Source organism: Gymnogyps californianus, chromosome Z, assembly GCF_018139145.2.
Source record: "Gymnogyps californianus isolate 813 chromosome Z, ASM1813914v2, whole genome shotgun sequence".
NCBI lineage: Eukaryota > Metazoa > Chordata > Aves > Accipitriformes > Cathartidae > Gymnogyps > Gymnogyps californianus.
Window position 1 is genome coordinate 39579254 of NC_059500.1, and position 22509 is coordinate 39601762.

Consider the following 22509-nt stretch of genomic DNA (forward strand, 5'->3'; position numbering starts at 1 on the left):
TCTACTTAATAAGATTAACAGAGGAGCAAAAAATACTACTATACAGCATGTCCTCTTGCTTCTTATAGTCAGTGTTCTATGTTTATATAGGTGGTTTTTCAATGGTTTTATTTTACACCAAATATAAGTCTTCCAGCAAGGTGCTTTCTGTGTAGTTCTAATCAACAGATTGCTTCTGTGCCATTATTTATTATTATATGTCGTCATCTCAGTGAACAGTAAATGTTATGCGACATTTTAAACCAGAAATCAACTGATGTACATTTTGCGAGGGCAAGTCCCAGAAATAGTGAAGGGCCACTTTTGGCAATGACAGTGCAGCAGTTGACATAGATGCCACTACAAAGTGGGCAGAAACAGCAGTGGGGACAGAAGTGGAGGGTACACGGCTCCAAACCAGGCACTGTGATGGTACAGAAAAGTTATGGTGAGTTGTAAGTGCAGTGGTGCCTAGGCTCTCTAGGCAAGAATTAAATTCTATTCTGCTAAGTACCTAAGTACTAATTAAAATTAGTTTAATGCTTAAAGTTTAAGGACTTGTATTTGCCCTTTGAGCTATGAACACTTCCAGTCATAAATACTCTCAATATTACCCTAAGTATAGTTATCTGTTCTCAGATATTAACTTTTAATTAAATTTCATCTTTGATTGTAAATCACTGGGTTTCAAAGCTAGCCTATCTACTTACATTGTCACAGCATTGAATTATGATCAGATAAGTAGATTATTTTGCTGAGGTGAGGGCTGTTGTCCTAGATCACTATCACATTTGTTTGTTTTTTTCAAAGGTTTTTAACGTTGCATTTCCAGATTCTAGTATCTTCGAAGACTTTACCAGTACTGATCCTGTTCCTTTAGCTAAGGAATTTTAGTCTCAGATTTTGTCACACATCTCTAGTTCCCTGCAGTCTGAGCCATGCTGCTGCCCCTGCAAAAGCTGGGAAATATCAGCAATGGTGACTTTTATAGCAGTCACCTCAGTACTCTGTTTTCTTTCTATGACTCTATGTCAACCTCTTATGTCTGATGTCAGTGATCATGCTTATCTAAAAACACTGATGTGATCCAGGAATAGGATTTTGAGACCCTGAGATTCTGTGGCATATAGACAATATCATTTATAGGATCAATAATTTCTGGGACACCTGTAGACAACATCAGTCACCAGTATACTCCGGACTTAGAATAATATCTGCATAGACCACACCTTCATCCATAAAACTGTGCCTCCCACCTCTTCAGAAGTCTTAAAGATAAAGCAGTTTATTCCAACTATGACATTGTCATGTTCCCCAGATGATGTGATGGTATCAGACAACTTCATCAACTGCTGAAATTTCTAAGATCTCTTGGAGTTTCCTGGGAAGGGTAGCACAGCAGCTCTTGGAGTCCCCAGGAATAAAACATAAGAAAAACCTCTAGTTCTTCAAATTTTTGCCAAACTTAATAGGAATAATTGTTCCTGGTTCTTAATCTCCTTCCAGCTGTCCTTCTGTTTGTCCTTCCTTCCACACTCAGTTTGACTTTTTGCTTTGGAGAGGCCTACCATTCGTTTGCCTCTCCCCATTATTTCTCTTTTCTTTGGTTTTAACTTTATAAGACTACCTGTAAGAAAGTGTTAGATGAGCTGTGGTCCATTCTCACCTTTCTTTTTCTTATTGCAGTAACCCAGTTGTAAATACTTTCAAAATTTTCATTAAAGAGGACCTGAATTTTAAGAGTCAGGAGATGAATATCCTTAAAAACTTCCTATTTAGTCAATCTAAATGTAATTCCTCGTGAATTACCAAAAAACATGTGCCTCATGAGTTACCAAAAACCAGAAAATAACCCTGGAAAGTAACAGAGAGAAACTGGAAGACAATATAAGGCAACAGTGTGTTAGAATACAACACCTGAGATACGATTTAAAGTTCTGAAAATCCTTCAACTGGAGAGTATAAAGGATAAGGTTTAATTTTATGACATATATTTTAATGCATAGTATTTTGACACAGTTTATTAGAAACTGGTGTTATGGATAGTCTGTTCTACTGACAAAGTTATAGTAGCACTGGGTGAGTCTCATTTGATCGTGACTGCAGATAATAGAATAGTACATGTCTGTATGCTTAGCAGGTAAGGCATTATCTGTTGAAGAGTAGTTTAAGGATTTTATTTTCATGCCAGCACCCTTTGCAGTTAACTTAAGACATTTAAAAATGTTAAATAACAAGAAATTCTTAATTGTATCTTTGTTATTTTCCAGTTCTCTTGCTGACCTTTTTGAAATCTGGTTTTTGGTTGCTTGTTTTGGAGAATGGCTGGATATGGCGGCAGAAAAATTACTGAAGGCTGCTGTAGAACCAGATGCTTTGCTGTGGCTGCTGGCATTCTACTACTGTCCTCAGAATGAAAATCAACAAAGGACTCAAACAATGGTGGGTAATGTAGGCACAGTAAGCAGCAATAAGCAGTCAATAGTCTGCTTATACCGTATTGCTATAAAACAAATAGTGCACACCAGAAAAACGAAAGGTCTACACTGGAGAAGGTATTAGCTTTACAAGGTCTCCTGGGAATTGTGTTGCAGTGGACAAGTTGAAAGATATTTTTTGTGGATTTTCTTGGTGACATTTAGAAAACATTTTTCCTCTTCTTAAAGTATATTATATAGATTAGCACCTTCTTGGCTTTCTTTGGGATAACTTGGGTGCTTTTAACCACAAGTAAAACTACTCTAGGAATGGTATTTTTTAAATCACTGTGTGGCAGAATTCAGCAGTCCTGTGTTACGGCATCTTCTGAGAAGGAAACACAAGAGAAGTCACAACAGCAGTCGAAGCAGTAAAGATATGTATCAGACACAGCCCTGAATCCTAACCTTGCCCATCTATTCTGATTTCTCTTAAGTATCTTTACTGATTTTTGGCATGTATGAGATTGTAACAAGTATGTTATATTCCCATATGCTAGGTTTCTGTATTGGGTTTGCGTGGCAAGGTTTTGGTAGCGGGGGGCGGGGCTACAGGGGTTGCTTCTGTGAGAAGCTGCTAGAAGCTTCCCCTATGTCCGACAGAGCCAATGCCAGCCGGCTCCAAGTCAGACCTGCTGCTGGCCATGGCCGAGCCCATCAGCGACAGTGGTAGCCTCTGTAATAACATATTTAAGAAGGGGGAAAAAAACCTGCCCAACAGCAATTGCAGTTGGAGAGAGGAGTGAGAATATGTGAGCGAAACAACTCCGCAGACACCAAGGTCAGTGAAGAAGGAGGGGGAGGAGGTGCTCCAGGCGCCAGAGCAGAGATTCCCCTGCAGCCTGTGGTGAAGACCATGGTGAGGCAGGCTGTCCCCCTGCAGCCCATGGAGGTCCACGGTGGAGCAGATATCCACCTGCAGCCCATGGAGGACCCCACGCCGGAGCAGGTGGATGCGCCCAAAGGAGACTGTGGCCCCATGGGAAGCCCACACTGGAGGAGGCTCAGGGCAGAACCTGTGGATCTGTAGAGAGAGAGGAGCCCACGCTGGAGCAGGTTTGCTGGCAGGACTTGTGACCCTGTGGGGGACCCACGCTGGAGCAGTCTGTTCCTGAAGGACTGCACCCCATGGACGGGACCCACACTGGAGCAGTTTGTGAAGAACTGTAGCCCGTGGGAAGGACTCGTGGAGGACTGTCTCCCGTGGGAGGGACCCCACGCTGGAGCAGGGGAAGAGTGTGAGGAGTCCTCCCCGAGGAGGAAGGAGCGGCAGAGACAATATGGGATGAACTGACTGCAACCCCCATTCCCCATCCCCCTGCGCTGCTGGAGGGGAGGAGGTAGAGAAAATTGGGAGTAAAGTAGAGCCTGAGAAGAAGGGAGGGGCGGGAGGAAGGTGCTTTAAGATATGGTTTTATTTCTCATTATCCTACTCTGATTTGATTGGCAATAAATTAAACTAATTTTTCCCCAAGTTAAGTCTGTTTTGCCCATGATGGTAATTAGTGAATGATCTCTCCCTGTCCTTGTCTCAACCCACGAGCCTTTTGTTATATTTTCTCTCCCCTGTCCAGCTGAGGAGGGGCGTGATAGAACGGCTTAGGTGGGCACCTGGCATCCAGCCAGGGTCAACCCACCACAGTTTCTAACATAAGGAAGCAGTGTTCTAACCTCACGCACTGTACTGCATGAAGAGCGCTGTGTGTCTGTGTATGCATGCAAATACATGAAAGCCTTTAATTTAGACCTATTATGGAAGTTTGAACTAGCCCAAGCAATCTGATCTACAAAGCCCAGATTCAAAATTTGGCTGCAGCATCTCTAGTTTTCCTTAATTTGAAAACGGATTCTGTTTGATTTAAAAATGCAGCTCAGTACACCACGCTAGTAAAACATCATGCTTTCATTTTACATCTAATGGTCCATGTACAACAGTGTGTTCTGCAATATTTTATTTCCTTCCCTTCCCCTCCTGCCACCCAGCTGGCACTACAAATGCAAGCTCACATCCCGATCACTTTTAAATTTTTTTTCTCTTTAATTTGTTATAGTCTAGGAGTGGGAGTGGGATGTTGGCTGAGTAGAGTTAGGTTAGAGCTACAGTGAAGTAAAGAAACCAGGGTTGGTTTTAGAATGCAGTTTTGGGAAAGAAGGGAATACCCAAGCAATAAACATGAGTGAATGAAACTGAAGGACTATAGGTGCAGATCTGTGTTTGGAACGTTGTTCTAACTCCAGCACCACAGAATGAAATCACATTGTCCCATATATAAAATCATCTCCCTGTGTGTCCCCTATTCTATTAGTTTGTTACTGTCATAATGTATGACAAACTTTAGTGAGAAAAAAGCTTTTCCACTGACAGCCCACACAGTTTCTCATCTGTTCCCAGAAGTCTAATATTTCAGTTCATTATGATTCTTTTCTTTAGTGATTTCAAGTAAGACTTCTTTTTTTCCACAGGCCAGGCTACTTCAGAAGCATTCCCACAGTTCATACAAAGCTTCTGCCTATAGTTAGATATTTGCTTTTTCTTTGAATTTGTCCTTTGGCAGGTTAGCTCTCAGCTCCTTCAAATGGAGTGGTTTCCTCCTCACAACCCCTGCACCTTTCACCCGTTAAGGATTAAGATGGGATGGAAACTTCTGGCAGATGCCAAGCTGGAGGACTTTTCATTTAGCATATTTTTGTGTGGAAAGGTGCACTCATGACTTAAGATTTTGTCTTCCTGCTACTTACTTGATATATCAGCTTATATATCAGCAAGAGTGGAATACATAGGGTTAAAATGATTTAAACAAGAAAAAGGCTACTTTTGCTGTTCACTAGACTTCACTTATGTGCAGGATGGAATATTTGGCTCCTCAATATCTATTCATTTGTTGGAGTCCTTTCCTACCTTTAGAGTCTGATACATTGGAGGAACAAAACTGGGAGGTTGGTCATAGTAACTTTGGCACTGAGTCTCCTAGGGTACGTGAGCTCATGGAGCAGAGCCTGCTACTATCAGTCTCCAATCTCTGGGACATGGAATGGAGGCGCACCAGGAACGGGAAGCAGAGAGGGATGAAGAATCTTGAAGAATTCCGGTGACCTTTCTTTAGGTTCTGGTATCATTTGTTGCCTCACATATAATTGTGGACATAATTCAAGAATAGCAGCTTTTTCAGACTATTTTATGTGGAATTGTTAATGGGGCAGGGATGAGAAAAGCAAGGTTAGGTAAATGACTGAAACAAGTTGTCCTAATAAACATGGTTGAGAAAGGGGTGTTCTTTTCCTTTGGGTCTGCAGTGGTATATTTTTCCATTGTTCCTGCACTTACTCATTTGAGGTTTTTCTACCAGTTTGTTTGGTTTATTTTTAATATAGTGAACAGAATTATTGTTAGGATTTTTTTAAATAGTTGCTTATAGTTCTTTTTTCATTATGTAGGTGCCAAAATCTTCTGTTTTCTGCTCCCAGTAAAAATTAGGTTTTATTGGCTAACTCAAAAGGTAAAAATGTAAGTTGCAAACAACACAGGAAGAAGGAAGAAACTGCATTCTTACCAGAACATTTTATCAGCCAAGGTCAGGTTGCATGGGGATTTAATTGATTTGTAGCAGCAATACTGAAATGAGTCCTTGAGGAGCCTCTGTTCTTTTTCCCACAATGCAAAAATCTGAGCATGTTCTGCTGAGGGACTTTCTCCATTTCCTTTTATTATTAAAAAAGGTCAAATCCTGGCTTGATGCCTGCCTGCTTAATTTGCAAGACCAAAGAAAGTTAAAAAATCCATTCTGTCCACCTCTGTGCGTGTGAATCAGTATAAAAGAAATGTGTACAACCCTTCCTTCCCTGTTCTCTCTGCTGCTTAAATTCAAACTCTTTTCATGTTTGGGTAGTTTCTGCCAAGGATTCAGTTTCCTGTTAGTGAATAAATCCAAAGGAAAAATACCATAGGTATGACCTTTACTATTCTCTGATCCTGCATCCTTTGAAATTGTTTCCTACAGGTAGAAGCTCAAGCAGTCTACAATCATCTAATGATGCACTTCAGCTGTACAGTCCTTTCTGTCAAAGATCTGGAGGCTGCTGTACACAGCATAACGGATATAGAGCAGTGTTGTAACCAGCGTCTTATAACACATCTTCTTACCAACTTTTTGCTCTTTTCTTCTGGTGGTCATGTGATTGCCCAGGAATTTATTTACCATGTAAGTGTTTCTTACTTTTTTTCAGTTTAAGTAAAAAGTGGGTTTTTTACTATTTTGGATTTAAGTTCCTACCTCTTAGTAAAGAAGACACATGACAGAGAATTAAAGAAGATCATGACTACAGCAACTATACCTAACCTGCTACATATCTATTTCAGCTACAGTCAAAATATTTTCCTTATTGACACTTCTTGACAAGATCTCACTGAAAAGGTTGCTGTCCTGACTATTACAGCTGCAGAAATAGTTGGAATAGTACCTTGCAGTTAAGGGATACCTACAATTCATTTACACCTGGCATAGATAGCATGTGCAAACATTTTGCTTTCCCCAGTTATAAATCACTCCCTTAATTATCCAGCTGCTGTGGGGATGATGGAACTGTCTTCTCTCTGTTTTCCATTATGTAAAACAGCTAGTTGCTAAGCGTTAGCATTGATGAGGCAGAAGCTTCGTGCTTTAGCAAAGCCAGAGAGGAAAACAGTGTGATAATTGAGAGAAAAAAAGAATGAGGACCTGAGAGAGTGTCACTTAGGGTGTGAAAAAAGCTGAAGAGGAGTAAAATCTTGGAAGCATGCCACAGTATCTTACTATTGTCGATGAGAGCCTTCAGGTATATTGGTGCCAACAGTAAAATGTGTTTGTGTCTCTCAAGATAAATAGTGCTATCTCAGTATGAGATTAGGAATTTATTCCTCTCTAACTATAAAGCCATACTCGTTTTAAGAAGTACAAGCCTCCTGTGCAAGCAAGTCTAGGGCCAGTGTGTGGTTTTAGCACTTCAAAATTTTTTCATTTCAGAAGCAGTGTGCTCTTCCATCTGTATAGGGTATATGGCATGTATAATGAGTCTGATTTTATGATGCAGGGAACTGGAAACCCATTTTGGTGGTGGTTCCTTCTGGCTGACTAAACAGACATAACATTTTTCTGTTTAAGAAGGGCTAAGATATTTCTAGCATTTTAGGTGTAAGTTCACAGATGATCAATTTCTTAGCATAAAAATGTGATGATAAAATTAGGGGCGTTGTGTGTGTTTTTACAGTCTGCTGGTTTTAGTTTCTCTTTTGAGGAGTGTGGCTGTTGAGCAGTGGTGCTATAATATACTAGTCTGCTACTTTAAACCTCTTCAGGAAGACCGAAGGCCATTTCTTGTTTCTTTATAGAAAGCAACACAACTAACTTTCAAAAGTCTGAGTATTCCCCAGTGCAGGGTGGTCACGAGCTGTTGTAGGCCAGCGTATGTCGGTCTGGTTAATTTTGACTATCTGTGTAATCACTAGTGTGTAGCTAGGCTCTCCCATGTGATTTGAAAAGGCCTGAAGACAATATATGAAAGGCAGAACGGTGTGGAACCAAACTGGGATACGTGGCAGTGGTTTTGGTTAGCATAGTAAACTTTGGGATTAACACAGCAGACAATGTGGAGTAAAGTCCCTCCTGATCTGCAAAAATTGCCACTTAGGGTCTTTTCCTGGTACTTTGTCATCTTCTGGGGGAGGGATTTATTTTTACTTTTGAAAGCTTTACAGAATTGAATTGTCTCCCCAAACCCACCCAAAACCTTCATGTGCTTTTAGTTGTTTTCTGAGGAGATGACTTCTAAATGGTTACACTGTCTGTCCCTTTGTGTTTCCTTTAAAATCTTTTTGACCTTTTGATTTGTTTCACTTAAATTTGAGAGGACAGCAGAAATCTCAAAGTTGCTCAGTTCTGCCAAGATGTATGAAAAGAGATGCCTTGGGCAGAAGTTGCTTTTGAACTCAGAGCATCTCACGTGTTCTCTGGTGAGGGACAAATCTGTGGTTTTGTTGCAAATATTGATGGAGAATTCTTAGTACATAGCAACATAATTGCCTTATTTCCCATCTTCTCTGTTTCCCTTCAGATTACTGAGACAACTGACATAAGCAAAGAAGTTTGTAGCCTTCTTATCCGTACTGCATACAGAATTAACAATAATGGAGAAGAAAACCAAAGGACTGTGAAGCTGCTGAATGAACTTCTTCAAAAACTAACATTGAAAGTTTAGATTTTTAATGTCGTCTATTTATCAAGCCAACAAATCAGGTCTTCATCCAGGTGTCAGACTTGCATTAACGTCTTGCACTGCAGGTTACCAAGGGTAGAAAAAGATCTACTTAAGCATAACCTGCAACTTTGTATTGCCTCATATATATTTGAAAATAATTCTTTGTTTGGAAATGTTAACCTTTTAGAACATAACAGTAAATATTAAAGATGATTGAAAATTTTGTTCTGAGCACCTTCTTTAACAAGAGACCTACGTCATTTAACGTAGTTCACTCATCTCCTTGTTGTTTGTCTAGCTGAGGATCAGTTTTTGTCCCAAATTACACATGGTTTTATTAGCAAATCGTATCCAATTGCTTGGTTGGTAAGTTGTTCCTAAAATGTTTTGTTCTATAATTCTGTTTTTATGAAACTAACGATGATCTCAAGTGAGAGTTAGTGATTCATGGTGAATGCACTCTATGTTCTCAGGAAATCAACAATGTTTCCTGAACTCTTTAGTTCTTTTTGAAAATGTTTCCAAAACGAAACTCCTTTCAGATGGGTAAATTATTTTTTTCGGTACTGCAGCTTTCACAGGACAGTGTTCTCTGCAAAGTACTATACCAATAGCTGCTCTCTGTCAACAGATACTGCAGGTAGAAGGTTGCTTGCAGTACAGCCTATTTTCAGTGTGCCATTGTTTATTCATTTAAGAAATCTTTTTTTCATTCAGACAAAACAGGGCAAGCACAACATAGGCATAAGGAAACTTTCCAGTTTGAGGGCCAAATTTCCTAAAGAGAGCATATGGTTGCAACTCATCTCCTTCCTTTTTGTGTCCAGAGGTAGTTTGCTTGCTTCTTTGTTTAGGTTTTTTGTCTCGTGCAAAGAGCATGGACAGGGAGCAATGGCTTACTGTTTTACCCTTAGGAAAATACTTGTCCCAAGAAGTTTTGTGACCCTGTTTCTAGCTTAACTAGAAAAATAAGCATGGAGAATAGTAATGACAGAGGATCTTAACTCTTTTCAGTAATTTGTTCTCATATATTACCTAACTTTAATGTCAACACTTGTGCTGTGTTCAAAGATGTTACTTGGAATACTATTCTTGCATATAAAATCAGAGGCATGTATCTTAAATTAACACAGCTTTCTGAATGTAGCATTTGTTTTTGAGCAAGGGAAAAGAAAAACAATGTACTTAGTGTCCCTTGGCTGTAAGAAGTGGAAGGATATTTTCTGTAATGCTGTTGACTGATTTCTTACAATTTTGTTCCCAGTGAGTCATATCAGACCAAATTACAGAAGTTACATGCCCTCTTAGTCAGTTTGCTAATGTTTGTAATATTTGTTTCCATCATATGAAGAAATAGTAAATACTTAATGTATGTCTGTGAAGAACATTTTTTTTTTCTCTTTTTGGTTACAAAATATTTCTGCATGAAAAATCAGAAAGAGATATGTTGCAATTTTTCAGTTGTTGGTAGCCACACCTATCTAAAAAAGCAAAATCAAGCAACCCAGTTTTCTATTCCTTGAATATCATACCTGAAAAGCATGGGATTAAACTAAATTATTTGTTGATCACAGACTCTGAGGTATTTGTCTAGTGGGAACACATGTGGAGTGCTCTACCTAGAATGATAAATAATCTAAAATTTGTCTCCACAGGAAGAATGATTTTATTTTTTTTTTTTGCTTTAATTTCTAATCTCGTTGTTGGATGTGAGATTCTTTGGTTGTCCTTAAATTCTCTCCATATTACAACTATATGTAATTTTAACTACTTAAAAGAAAGATTGGCAAAGAGTTGCAATATATGATTCCTGCAGATTTGTTAGGTGAATGATATGGGTATTATATTTATATGTATATTACAGTTGCTGGAGATGAATTTGTAACTGTCCTTTCACAGTGCAGTCTTTTTTTTTTTTTCCCACCAACAAAGCACATGAAAATGCTTCTAACTTTCTTGAACAAAATCAATGTCCTGTTAAACAGTGATAAGTCAATTCAAGCAGGAAGGAAATGTGCAGTGAAGGCAGAAAGAACAAAATTAGTAGTGAATTGGTACCTTCTTGTTTTCCTGTGTTTGGCTTCTTAAGAAATACTGCATGATTTAAATATTACAAGGAGGGTTTGCTCATTTCAAGAGGCTTTAAAGAAGAGACCTAATTGATGCTATCTGTAACTTTAAAAAGATACATCTGTACTGGCGTTCTTTTTGCTTTATTTAGCATAGTTGTTATAAATCTTTGGTATTTCTTTTTCCTTGCTCTTTCACAGTGCTTGACTTATGATCTAACTTTGATATAAACCATGATTTTGTGGCATGTTGAAGCTACTTTTGTTAGTTTGCCAGTGGAAGGCAACAGTGTGATTTGGTAGATCTGAGTAATGGAAGATTTCTCATATGGTGGCTCCTGCATTATCCATCTAACATGTGTCTTCTCCTCTCTAATCGCTGCTTTCTGGAAAAGTTCTTTGGAGCCTTCAGGGCTGTACTTTTATGCAGAACCAGCCAACGAGTCCTGAAATCAGGCTTCAAGTAGCTTGTTGCCTCCAATCTCCATGTCAGCACACACCCTAATCCTGGATATTATACTGAATATAGAGAGCTTTTCAAAACTTTTCTGCTTCAAGGAGTTGTTTTGAATAAGAATACAAACAGTGAATTTGACTTGTTTTTTGATGATGCTTCTTTCCAGTCTAAGACTGCAAAGTTACAGCTTTTTGAATTCTGCAAGCTTTCCAGCATGGGGCTGGGTGGTTTCTGTGGATTTTCTTCAGAAGAAAGCCACTTCTGTGGCTTTCATTCAACCAAGATCTTAGTACAGTGTATATACAAAGCAGAATACATTTTATTTTGTGAGGTATGGTAGGAACAGGTATTTTACCAGGTATTGCAATTTAGCTGACCAGCAGTAACATGTTGATCTGTTACTTCTGGGATTTGTGATCAAGTTTCCATACTCACAGCATTGTAAGTGCAAAGAGGTGTTAATAGAAAGTCAGACTGAAGATGCCAGTGAGTTAGTTAATATCAGTGCTGGTAAGTCAGAATTCATGCCATAGTGGTATATGTTTGGCTTGGTTTTGGTTTTGGGGGGATACAATCCAAAAAAATGCTGAAACATTATACAAGTTTAAGATGAAATGTCTAGCAAAAATGACTTGCAATTATTAAACCAAACACTACTAAAACAGGTTTACTCCGTTTCTTTGCTGTATTATCCAATGACAGAATAAAATGCTTATGTTCTGTGTGAGTGAATAATGTCATGCTAATTAAAATGCAGTTTTTCTTGTGATATAAGAAGGGTGTAGGAAGGTGAGAAATTCTGACACTGAGGTGCAGCTTTCTACTAGACCCAAGTTTGAAAAGTCAAAAGCTGGAATGTTATGGGAGGAGTCCTCCACGAGAGCACCGGGCATGTTTTTGAATCCATGTTTTTGTACTTTCCAAATAGTCTGCAATGGCTTTGTTATGCAATCAGCGTGTTTTGCTGGGCAACACCAGAAGTTAAACCACTGTAGCTGAATTAGCTGGTGCTAGAGGCAGCCCTCTAGCACTTAATTCATAGCAGTATTCACATGCGGGCCTGTTTAAGTCCACCTACCTCTCTGGCAAGTTTTTCTTACTCGTGATACAATTTTTCCTTAAATGCTTGCCTGGATTTAAAAGATAGGCTTATGGTAGCCATTTCATTTGCTGCCTTAGCAGAGAGTAGCTTATTCTGGGAATTTGCTGTTAGGTGGTCTGTTCACTAGTTAATGCCAAAAAGGAGTTTCCCTTGCTTGCATTGGCCATCTTCCCTTAACCAGCTGTCTGGCTGCTGGAAAGGAATAAACCTCCTGAGCCCCTTCTGATGGCTTAAGTGTACTCACAGTGACTGGGTCCTTTTAGCGGCCAGGAGCCAGCTAGGGATAGGCATTGGATTGCAGTCAGCCACTGAAACAAAAATTTGAAATGTCAGCCGGCTGTAGCTGAGTTGTAGCAACATAGTAGGCATGGATTGTGCCTTATATTGCGTTTTATATTCTTGCATGTGTGTGAAGGGAGAGAGGGTGAGAAGGAATGAAAAAAAACAGTTGCAGAAATTTAGCTGTGATTTTTATATTCAATTTAATTGGAGTACTGATAGGTTTAGGAAATAACAATTCCATATAAGACAGTTAGCCTGAACAAGTAGCAGAAAAAAATCCAGCAATACTATGTCTTGAACAGGTCTGTACATTTAACCAACTTCCTATCTCTTAACAAATCTTGCTACTTTAAAACATGTTTCATAACTTCTGTATTATGTCAGGTGATATAGACTCATTTCATAAAAAAGCAGCCCCTCAGGAACAATAACCCTCTCTTTTCTATAATTTTGAATAAAAATATCTGTTAGGCCCTTGAACTTTAGCAGACGCATATTGCCATCTTGAAAAGATCACATTTTTACATATCCTTGACCATAATGAACAGTTCCACTTAGTTATCCACATTCTGAATTACACTGTCCTTGAGATTTCCCATGCATATGTGCCAAATCAGCCTGTATATACAGTTTATTCACTCCTTGCTGTTTCGATTTTATTTCTTAGCTTATGGTTTATTTTCAGGCTCCCAAAACAGGTGCATGCAATATGTCATTTGCATGCTACTGTTAAAAGTTCCCTTAATGTTTCATGTATGAGCAAGCAGCTTTTCTTTGTTTTGACTAATGATGCTGTGTAACTTCTACCGCATATAAGTTGTCTAAAGATAGGACTTCCATTTTTTTATTCCAAACTAACTTGTAATGGTAGCTGAAGATACAAATTTCCCATCTGCATTATCATTCCCTGGAGAGACTACCAGTAAGTGTTTAAGTGCTTTTAATCTCATGATTGTGCTGCACTTCCATATCAGCTTGAGATGTCTGTGAATAGAGAGGGAAAAGCCAGTATCAAATTCCACTGAAAAGGAGAGAGGCCTTGAAATTTGCTACAGACTTAATTCTTAAGATGGAAATGAATGATATGAGTGTCTGTGAATTCAGCCATTATCTGTGAGTTTCTAGTAGGCAGGATCATTACCATGTTTTCTGGAGACACGACAAAAATACAAATGTTGTCTCCATAGATCACTAAATTTCTTCTTCAAATGCATTGCAAAAACGACTATTACGTTTCAATTTTCCTTTCTTGTGGGTTTCCTTCTTTGCTAAAACACAAATGATCAATGCTGAGCAATACACTGTACAGCGTACTTTTAGGGCCAGACTGAATTGCTATAGTTGCTTGCTCTGGACTGCTTGACCTAGGCCATTAAAGGATACTGAGCAAATGTCAGGCCCAAACCTTGCAATTAAGCTATAACATCTGTTTTGGAAAGATAATTCTGTTGGGATTTAAAGGTTTCAGATGACGGGTGTTGACTATTATTCATCATAGCTTTACTGATCTTGATTTCTTTTCAACAGTTCTGCTTCTGCTTGCTGTATTGGCAGAGTGAGCTCTCAGACGCAGTTAGTCTTTAGGCACAAGCATTCCCTTTTCTTTCTCTTCCCCCTCTCTCCCTTTCTGCCCAGGATCCAAGATGAACGTAGGTATGATCCACAATGGGTTTCTAGGAGAAAGTGAATCAAGCAACCAAAACCAACTGGTTTTTGCTAGGCTAAGTAACGGTGCAAGTCATCCAGTGTACCTGTCAGGGAAGGGGAAGATACATGTCAGCCCCTCTATGTCCCTGTGTGTGTGATGCCAGCTCTGCTCCCAGGCACTACCCTAGCACAAATTTCAATATGTTGAATTACTGTTAATCTACACCCATAAGTTAGTTTATTTTTAGTAAGATTCACTTTGTTCTGACAATCCGTTCTGCCTTTCCAGCAGCTGAGCTAGAGACAGTATTTCCTCTTCTTCTCTGTGGATGGGCAGGCTGTACAAATGGTAGATCCAGTCACTTTATTGATTTTATTTTATCTTTAAGATGGAATACCCCAAAGTTATGCAGACATCATAGAATGAAGTTGAAGAACTTGCATATAAAATCACGTATGAGCTGAATACCTGTTCTTTCTACTGAGACCCTTCACATACATACTTCTGTCTAACCACACAGCAGTCTCTAAAAGTCAGCTGTTCCCTGCTCTGATTTCTTCAGACTTGGCAAACTTAATTGTCATAGAATATTGAAAGAAGAAGAGAGTTTGGTATTATATCCATGCTGTCTCCCCTCTGTTTCAAAAATCAGGCATTTGAACAGCCCAGTAATGCTATGCCACTTAAACAGTAACTCTACTTTGGGACAGTTCTTCAAAATGTATTGCGGAGTCTGGCAATCCACATGTATTTAAAGAAAATACAAAAAGGACTGCCGCGTGACATCCTGTTGTGATGCCACTTTCATCATTTTCCTATCAATTCAGTTTTCTTTTGTGAATCTGAAAGACAGTTTAGCTCTGGTTTTTCAGATGTTCAGAGAGTAAGTTCCTCCTTCCTGACTGCACTGGGAGCAGCGGGTCCTCACCACCTCTAAAACACACCAGAAACCCCAGTCTTTACTAGCTGTGTTTCAAGACAGAGAGGGGAATAATTTTTGGTGATTTTGTTTCTTGCTTGTTATAAACCTTTGGTTTTGGTGCTGGATGCTCTTGATGCCAAAATACAAATTATAATGCTAAAAATACACCAACTTTTAGCACTGAGCTTCGTTCTGTGGTGTAGAGCAATTGCTTTTCTCAGCGTCGCATCTATCCTACAGCTGATGCTAGCAGTACATGATATTGGTAAAAGAGAATTAGCTAGCTTAAGATGTAAGACCTCTGTCTTACTGTCTTCTTAGTATGACTACTTTCTAATTCCCACTCCTTCCTCCCAGCTATCAAGTGGGAAACTTGTGCATTCCTGTGATTTGACTGAAGAAAGGAGAGGCAAGTGCTAGGGAGAAGTGGAGAAGGTGTGTATAGAAACCATAAAATGTCAGTAGATGGGCTTACTTATTCTTGCATAAAATGGACAACCTTGTGAGTGATTATTCATCTGACTCTTCATCTATGTAAAAAAAAAAAAGTTCAGCATTTATGTCATGTAGTTGCATTTTTTTTATATTCAAGCAAACAAGGACAATTTTTTCCCTCAACTAAAATTGGGAGCTTATTAAAAAGCCTTCTTGCAGTCAAAAGGAACAGGAGGTGATAACGAGTTTAGGGCATGATGGGCAGTTTCAGCACAAGTGGTGGCAATGAGAAAATCTTAACGGCAGTATTGCAGAGTAATATTGCCATATTACTGAAGGGAACAAGAGAGAGTTCAAAATGAATGATGATGCCATGGCTGTAGGGAAGGGGCATGTGAAAGGCGGAATGAGGGAGGAGGGGGCTTACATTTTACATTAGGGAACAAGAAAAAGGAATAGTACTTTTCAGATGTAAAACTGAAAAAATTGGAATGAAATTTTAATTGGTCATACTTGGCAGTTAAACAGGTGAATTTCAGGCACACAAAGAGATAGATGCAGAATGGAGTAAGATGGCTGCTGACACACTGTAATTTTTAGTTTCGTTGGCTTTGCAAGAGTTGACTGTAAGGGGGTACAGTTCTAAAGCAGATATAGGTGTTACTACCAAATATAAAAACAACTGAAGAACAAAGTTAGATGATACTGTGATGTAATAACATGAGGTTAAAAAAAGAATACGCTTTTTTCTGTGTAGTAGATGATGACCACTGTCCTTTCAGGATTAAAGATGAAGTGAAATACATTATGGTGCCAAACACCAGCTTGCCAAACTAGCCTGCTTAGATGTAGCAACGTCTAGTCAAGATGGCTGGGGATGATGCTACTGGCAAAACAGACACCATTGGCTCACGAGTAAAATGTCCCACAGTGAGTTTCGGCAGAGAGGCCCAGTGCTAAGACACCACCCCCAGCAAGCCCAGAGGAAAAGCCTGGAAGCAGTCAGAGAAACAGCATTTTCAGAGATGACTGAAGTGAGCTACATTAACTGGAGGTTACAACGATGTCCAGCTGCTGCTCAGAGGCGTGTGAGAGGACAGCAGAGCCGTCATCTCTGCAACGGGGGTGATAAGCATAAACAGGTTTTTGCATGGTAGTACTGTGGGCATTACTGCTGTTGGGGTACTGTGCTAACACAAAGCAATGCTCAGCTGAAAATTAAGTTCTGTTTTCTGATGCATAAATTATCACAAAAAAGCAAATCTTTACACAACTGTAATTTCTGCATGCCTTTAAAGAACAGTTATAACAAATGCCTGTTCTTCTGGCAGCTATAAGCAGCAGGAATCAGGCCCTTAATTTTGTGCAGAAAACATGCACTCAGTTTTACTCACAGTAAACAGACAAATGCAGTTTATCACCCAAGCACTGTGCAAATGTCTTGATTTCCTTGTGCATTGGCATATTTCACTGGCACAAAATGTCAGCCTGCCAGCAAGGTAAGTTTTCAAAATAATTTTTCCAATATGTTGTGCCCACAGAAAAAAGGGAACATGTCCATGTTAGTGTATACATTCACTTCAGTATTTATATGTGCCTAAACTCAGTGTACTTGTGGTGAAATTCCAGATGAGTCAGGCTCCTCTTTTTGGTTGGTTCCTTGTCCTTTCTTGTAATTAATTTTTTTTTTTTTTTGGGACTATTAGTCTGGACACCAAAGATTGGGGCCAAGAACAGAAATGCACTTACATGTCTGTTAAAATCTTTGCCTGTTACAGAAGACATCAAACCTGACTCACAAATACTGGAAATTGTAGCACAAAGGTAGATATTTTATAGTTTTAAAAGACCACAAAATATAATAATTTACTTCTAGATATTAAGAAATAGTGTCCTGGAATAAGGTTTGCAGTGAATTAGAGTAAGGTTTTGTGCTCAGTATGTAGGTTTATGATGTCAAATGGTAGTCTTACTACAGAATTACATTATTATGAGAGTGCTTTGCTCAGAGGAAAATACCGTTGTTACAGATGTAAAATTTGAATGTTCTTAGATAATTCCTGTACAGCTCCTCCTGACTCTTAAATCATGTGTATCCTCCCTCTTCAGGCACAAAACCGCGACAGCAGTGCCGTGCAGCAGGACACTCCGTAACACGCAGCTGACTCAGTTCGTGCACCAGCGCTGCAGCACGTGCAGGACCCACCACCGCCCGCTGCCACCTGCCTGCGGTACGGGGACCTGGGGGTGACCCAGTCCTGAAAGGTGTGGGATTTCCAGTTCAGCTTCTGCAAGGAAAGAATCAACCCAAAACTAGTAAAGCCTTTGGCACATAATGGCACACAGTAACTTAGCTGCTTGTTCATTCTTACAAAGGTGCCATGGTTTCCTCCCGCAGCCTACACCTGCAAACTCCTAACAAAACAGCTAAAATTTTCTGTAATAGAAATACTAGTTCTCAAGACTTTCATCAGCTGTGGAGATAAACTGGCTGGGTGCAGTACTGTGCATGATACATTATCATGGCCTAGCTCTACAGAACTTTTTTTCGTTTGTTTTTGCAATATCCTTTTTCATTGCGCTTTTTATGTGTCAGAAATCCATATAGGCTCCTTATGCCTTGAGTCCTACTTGTTTCTTCAAGCTGCCCACGTGCTCAGGCTGCGTTTGGCTAGACCTGTTGTTTCCAGGCTAGACCTTTTTCTTTCCCACTTACGTGCAAGGAACGGGCACTAGGGTACAGCTAATTCCCTCCTAAAGGAGAAAGCACAGAGCCAGCAGCAGCTGCAAACACCTCCCAGCAAAGCCGAAGACAGAAAATGAAGTGGGTGAACTGCTATCAGCAAAATGGTATGTTTTATTCCCTGTTTGTAGCAGAAATCGTATGACCAGGAATGCATCTCCTCTGAGCGGGCAAGGGACTTGCCTGAGTGACCCCCTCATTATGGTCTGCCTTTACTCTGAAGAAGTGACCCAGTAAGTGGCACAGGAAAACAGATGGTGATCCTTGCCCAACTATACAGATACAGTTTTAGCTTAATCTGAGATTCATTTTTACAGTTAAAAGCTATGTCCAGAAAAGAATCAGTGAGATCCTAACCAGCTGCTAGCCTAATGAAATAAGTGGGAGACAGTCCAGCCTTCTGCATCGGCTTTCTAATGCTATCCAAAGTAAAACTACCACTGTGTTTGGAAAGGACTGAATTAGGGAGGAAAAAATGAAACAAAATGCTTTATTTTATTCAGAGGGGGCTGGCTATGAAACAGAAGTAGAATGAAACCTAAATAGGGCAAGGACACACCTATGTGAATGCCTGTGCTTGTCATAGCTATGTACATTGATACGTAAATGTATGTTGGCCCTGAAGTCTTAGTTTTCACCTCCAAATAGCGATTTAATGTCGTAACTTTTCCGCCACTTTCCCCAAATGCCTGACTATACTTAAGAACAAACAACTTAAACAACAAATGGGCAGTTTCACTGAATTTTAGTGTGTTGGGAGTCAAGTCTGGATAGAGGTATTTGATAAAAAATCTCTTCCAGTAATGATTTTGGTTACAGTAAGTTTGAAAATTGATTTTTTTGGTTGTTTGCTTTTATTTACTATAATTAGAATCTAGAACTTCCTCCTCTCAGGAAATTAATATGGAAACATCCACCTTGGGATAATCTTGAGTAAAATGAAAAGTAACATTGGGGTTTTTTTTTCTGCTAAGCTTCAATAGGGCCTATAATTAAATGACACTTTGTGTGGTTCACTTCCAGAGCTTTTTACATGATTCAGAAGGATTTTAAACTAATGGTAAAGCTTATATCATGTTAATGAAGCTACTATATAATACATACAGGAGTCTCCTGTTCTCCCTTACTTCTGATGAGTTATGGTGACAGTCTACTTGAAGCCACCTTTAGCTTCCTTCTTAATCTGGAGCCTCACTCTATTTATCAATGCTTGGATTAGCAACAAAAGGCCATACAAGCCCAGATACTGGGCCAGGGCTGCCACCTCTTTGCCATTGTTTAGGTTGTTTGGTGTTAGTATTTTATTTTCTGTTCATTTTCTCAGTTGCTACAGTGCATGATGGATCACAAAGTTGTTGTGAGGGAAATCAATATTCAAGTTCATGCTCATGTTAATACTGCTGAGACAGACTGGAACAGCTGTAGCAAGCAAAATAAACTACTGCTGTGCTCAATATTAAAAAAAAGGTAAGAAAAGTAGATTGTTTTGAAAGAACAAAAATTTGGTGATATTTGCTAATGTGTGGAATATCTTACCTTGTAGTTTTAACAGTACTGGCTCTGAACAGGCTTACAATGTATTTAATTTCTGGGTGTCTTGTGCAAGAGCTGGGTTCTTTCCCTTACACAATGGAGAAGGCAAAAAGCAAGCTGATTTCCTTTGCTGGCCTTTGCAGAAAAACCTGTGAAATGAAGTGTAACTCTTTTATGAACGGGATCCCTTAATAACTACATCTGTGAGCATAACTACATTAGAAGTCATTGCGGTATCTCAGCTCATTCGTGGACAATTTCCTAGCTCTTGCTGCATTTGAAAGAAGTTGCTGTGTCCCCCATGATTCAGGTATTGACATTGTGTGCCTGGAAAGGGGGAGGTCAGAAAATGTAGTGAGGTAAAGAGGAACTGTACTCTTTGGACTGAAGTCACTGTTGAGGCAGGCTCTTACTTTAGATCCTGAGTACAAGAACTTTAGAAAAAATTAATTACCACATTTAATTTTTCTTGTTAATATCCATTAACTAACAACTTTGAGCTGCTTCTCTCCTACTGCAAAAGCAGAAATGGGCTCATTCTTTTTCCTAAGTTTGTAAATTAATGTTGAACCACTATGCAATGGAAAGACTACACATACTTGAAAAAAGTATTTATTTTTACAAGAGTATTTGATGCAAAACAATAGTGTACAAAGTAAATATGTTCACAAATTTTTGTGTTTTAAATTCTTACTCTCTGACAGGAACAACTGAGATGTCTTCTGATCAGTGGAGCAGTACGTTCCTAGGAAGGAAGAGCTACACTTGATATATCACTGTGCAAAAGGAGCAGCACAGGGGTATGGAAGACATTTTCAGAAAATTGAAGGTCTGACATTTCTGGTAAAAGTTAACCTAAACAAGACAGAGAGAGAATGCTGATCTTTGTTTTTCCTTCAGTCCCATCCCATCACCAGGATGATGGCTGGTCACTTTTCACAGATTATTTCCACTTCCAGTTAACCTCCCCAGCCCCACCCAGGCTCCTGCTAATTTTATATTGGCTTTTTAATTTGGCATAGAAGTTACAAACAAAATTTTAAGTACAGAATATAGTTTCATCAAATTTCAGAGATTACTAATGTTGGCCAAATTACTGGAGTGCATTAAATTGTTCAAGAGTCCCTTGGCATCTGCAAACTGGAATGGTTGTATCACCAAAGAGCATGGATAAACCCCAAATTTCTTGTATTAAAGAACTACCTAAAGCCACAGTAATGTGTGTGTGTGTGCATGTAGTTTGTTTTGTGCACGTGCATCCTTGGTTACCGTGAGCCTCTGGAAGACATAAATACTGAGAGGTAAATGTTTCTGTCAGCTGATTGTTTTAGCAGTCACATAATCCTTCCTTTGATGTCTTGGGTCAATGAAATCCTAGTACCATCAGGGTTTAGTAGGAGATACATTAAAAGAGTTTCTCTGTGATCTTTCCTGCAACAGAAACAGCAGTAAAAGTTATTACTCTGTCACAATAAAGGAGTATCTGTGCATTCTTGATTGCCCCAGCTTTCCAAATGGAGTTATTTTTTAGGTTACCGGTACAGCATAACTGTGGTTACAGAGTTAACAATGCTCTTTTTAGATTTCTAGAGCTACCACAACAAGGTCTGGAGAAGACAGGGAGGATCCACAGTACAAGCACATTCTCTTGGTTATTAGCAGGTTACTCTGAAAATAACGCTGGAGGTCAGTACCCAGAGCAATACTGTGTGATGTGCTACATATCCACATACCTTCTCGTCTTAAGCCAACAGTTCTCTAAACAGTACTGAGGCAGCTTTTCCACCTTAGGCCGTTTAGTGTTTAACATCAGGACATCGTAATGTATACTAATTCAGTTTTTGAGAGAAAACAGTAACAACATTTCTCAAAGGCTCTTAGAAAAGGTACATCTTTTTTTGCTCTAGGGCTCGACTCCTGTTCCTGCTGAACTGAGCCAGTGTGTAAAATCAGAACTGATATCAGCTCAGTAGGCACCGGAGGACGGGTCCATCAACAGCCTGGAACAACAGCAGCAGCCGTAAGTTGTTTCCGACTGGAGCTGCCACCATTTCCTGCAAATGACACACAGTGCTAAGCTACAACTGCAGAGAGATCATGACAGCATCCATTAAAGAGAAGACTACAAAACAAAGCTTTATGGACAATACCAGTTTGAAGTCACAAACATTTATTTCCTCTGACCTTTAGAAAAGCATGATAACCAAATTACTGTAGGCGATGCCTTACATTTGCAGTCAGACCAAGAATTTAGGATTGCTGTTTATTCTCAACTAAAACCAAGAGTCTTTGGTCCTCCCCAAGTCACCTCTGCCTCTTATCCTCGATATACTGCATCTCACACACGCGCATTCATTGTAAGTCTGCCCGTTCAGCAGCAAGGTATCTCAGCCAGCAAATGCTCTCTGCCCTGCGCAGGCTGACATTAAGCAAAGTCTCCTCTCCCCTTCTCTTCAGGTGCAGAACTTAGCCACTGTGAACAAAGAGGGAAACAATCACTGTTCACCAATCAGCTAAGCTCTGCACCTCGCCAGAGAGGTCTCCGTCTCAGTATAGCTAATTATCGGATGAGGTTCTTCCACGATGCGTCTGCTGCTTTCCTCTTTTTTTTGTTTAAGGGACGGAGAGAAT

General features: G+C 39.5%; 2 protein-coding genes across 2 annotated transcripts in view; one reads left to right on the top strand and one right to left on the bottom strand.

The window, feature by feature from the left end:
* FANCC (FA complementation group C) overlaps nucleotides 1-8881 on the top strand; it is a 76763-nt gene extending 67882 nt beyond the window's left edge. The window contains exons 12-14 of the mRNA XM_050913299.1: nucleotides 2250-2421; nucleotides 6455-6655; nucleotides 8544-8881. Coding sequence (XP_050769256.1) covers nucleotides 2250-2421; nucleotides 6455-6655; nucleotides 8544-8687 — 517 coding nt within the window. The 3' untranslated portion in view covers nucleotides 8688-8881. The remainder of the gene's footprint in view (nucleotides 1-2249; nucleotides 2422-6454; nucleotides 6656-8543) is intronic.
* Nucleotides 8882-20494: 11613 nt separating this feature from the next.
* AOPEP (aminopeptidase O (putative)) overlaps nucleotides 20495-22509 on the bottom strand; it is a 190053-nt gene continuing 188038 nt past the window's right edge. Inside the window, exon 16 of the mRNA XM_050913244.1 lies at nucleotides 20495-21309. The gene's annotated coding sequence lies outside the window, so the exon portion shown is untranslated. The remainder of the gene's footprint in view (nucleotides 21310-22509) is intronic.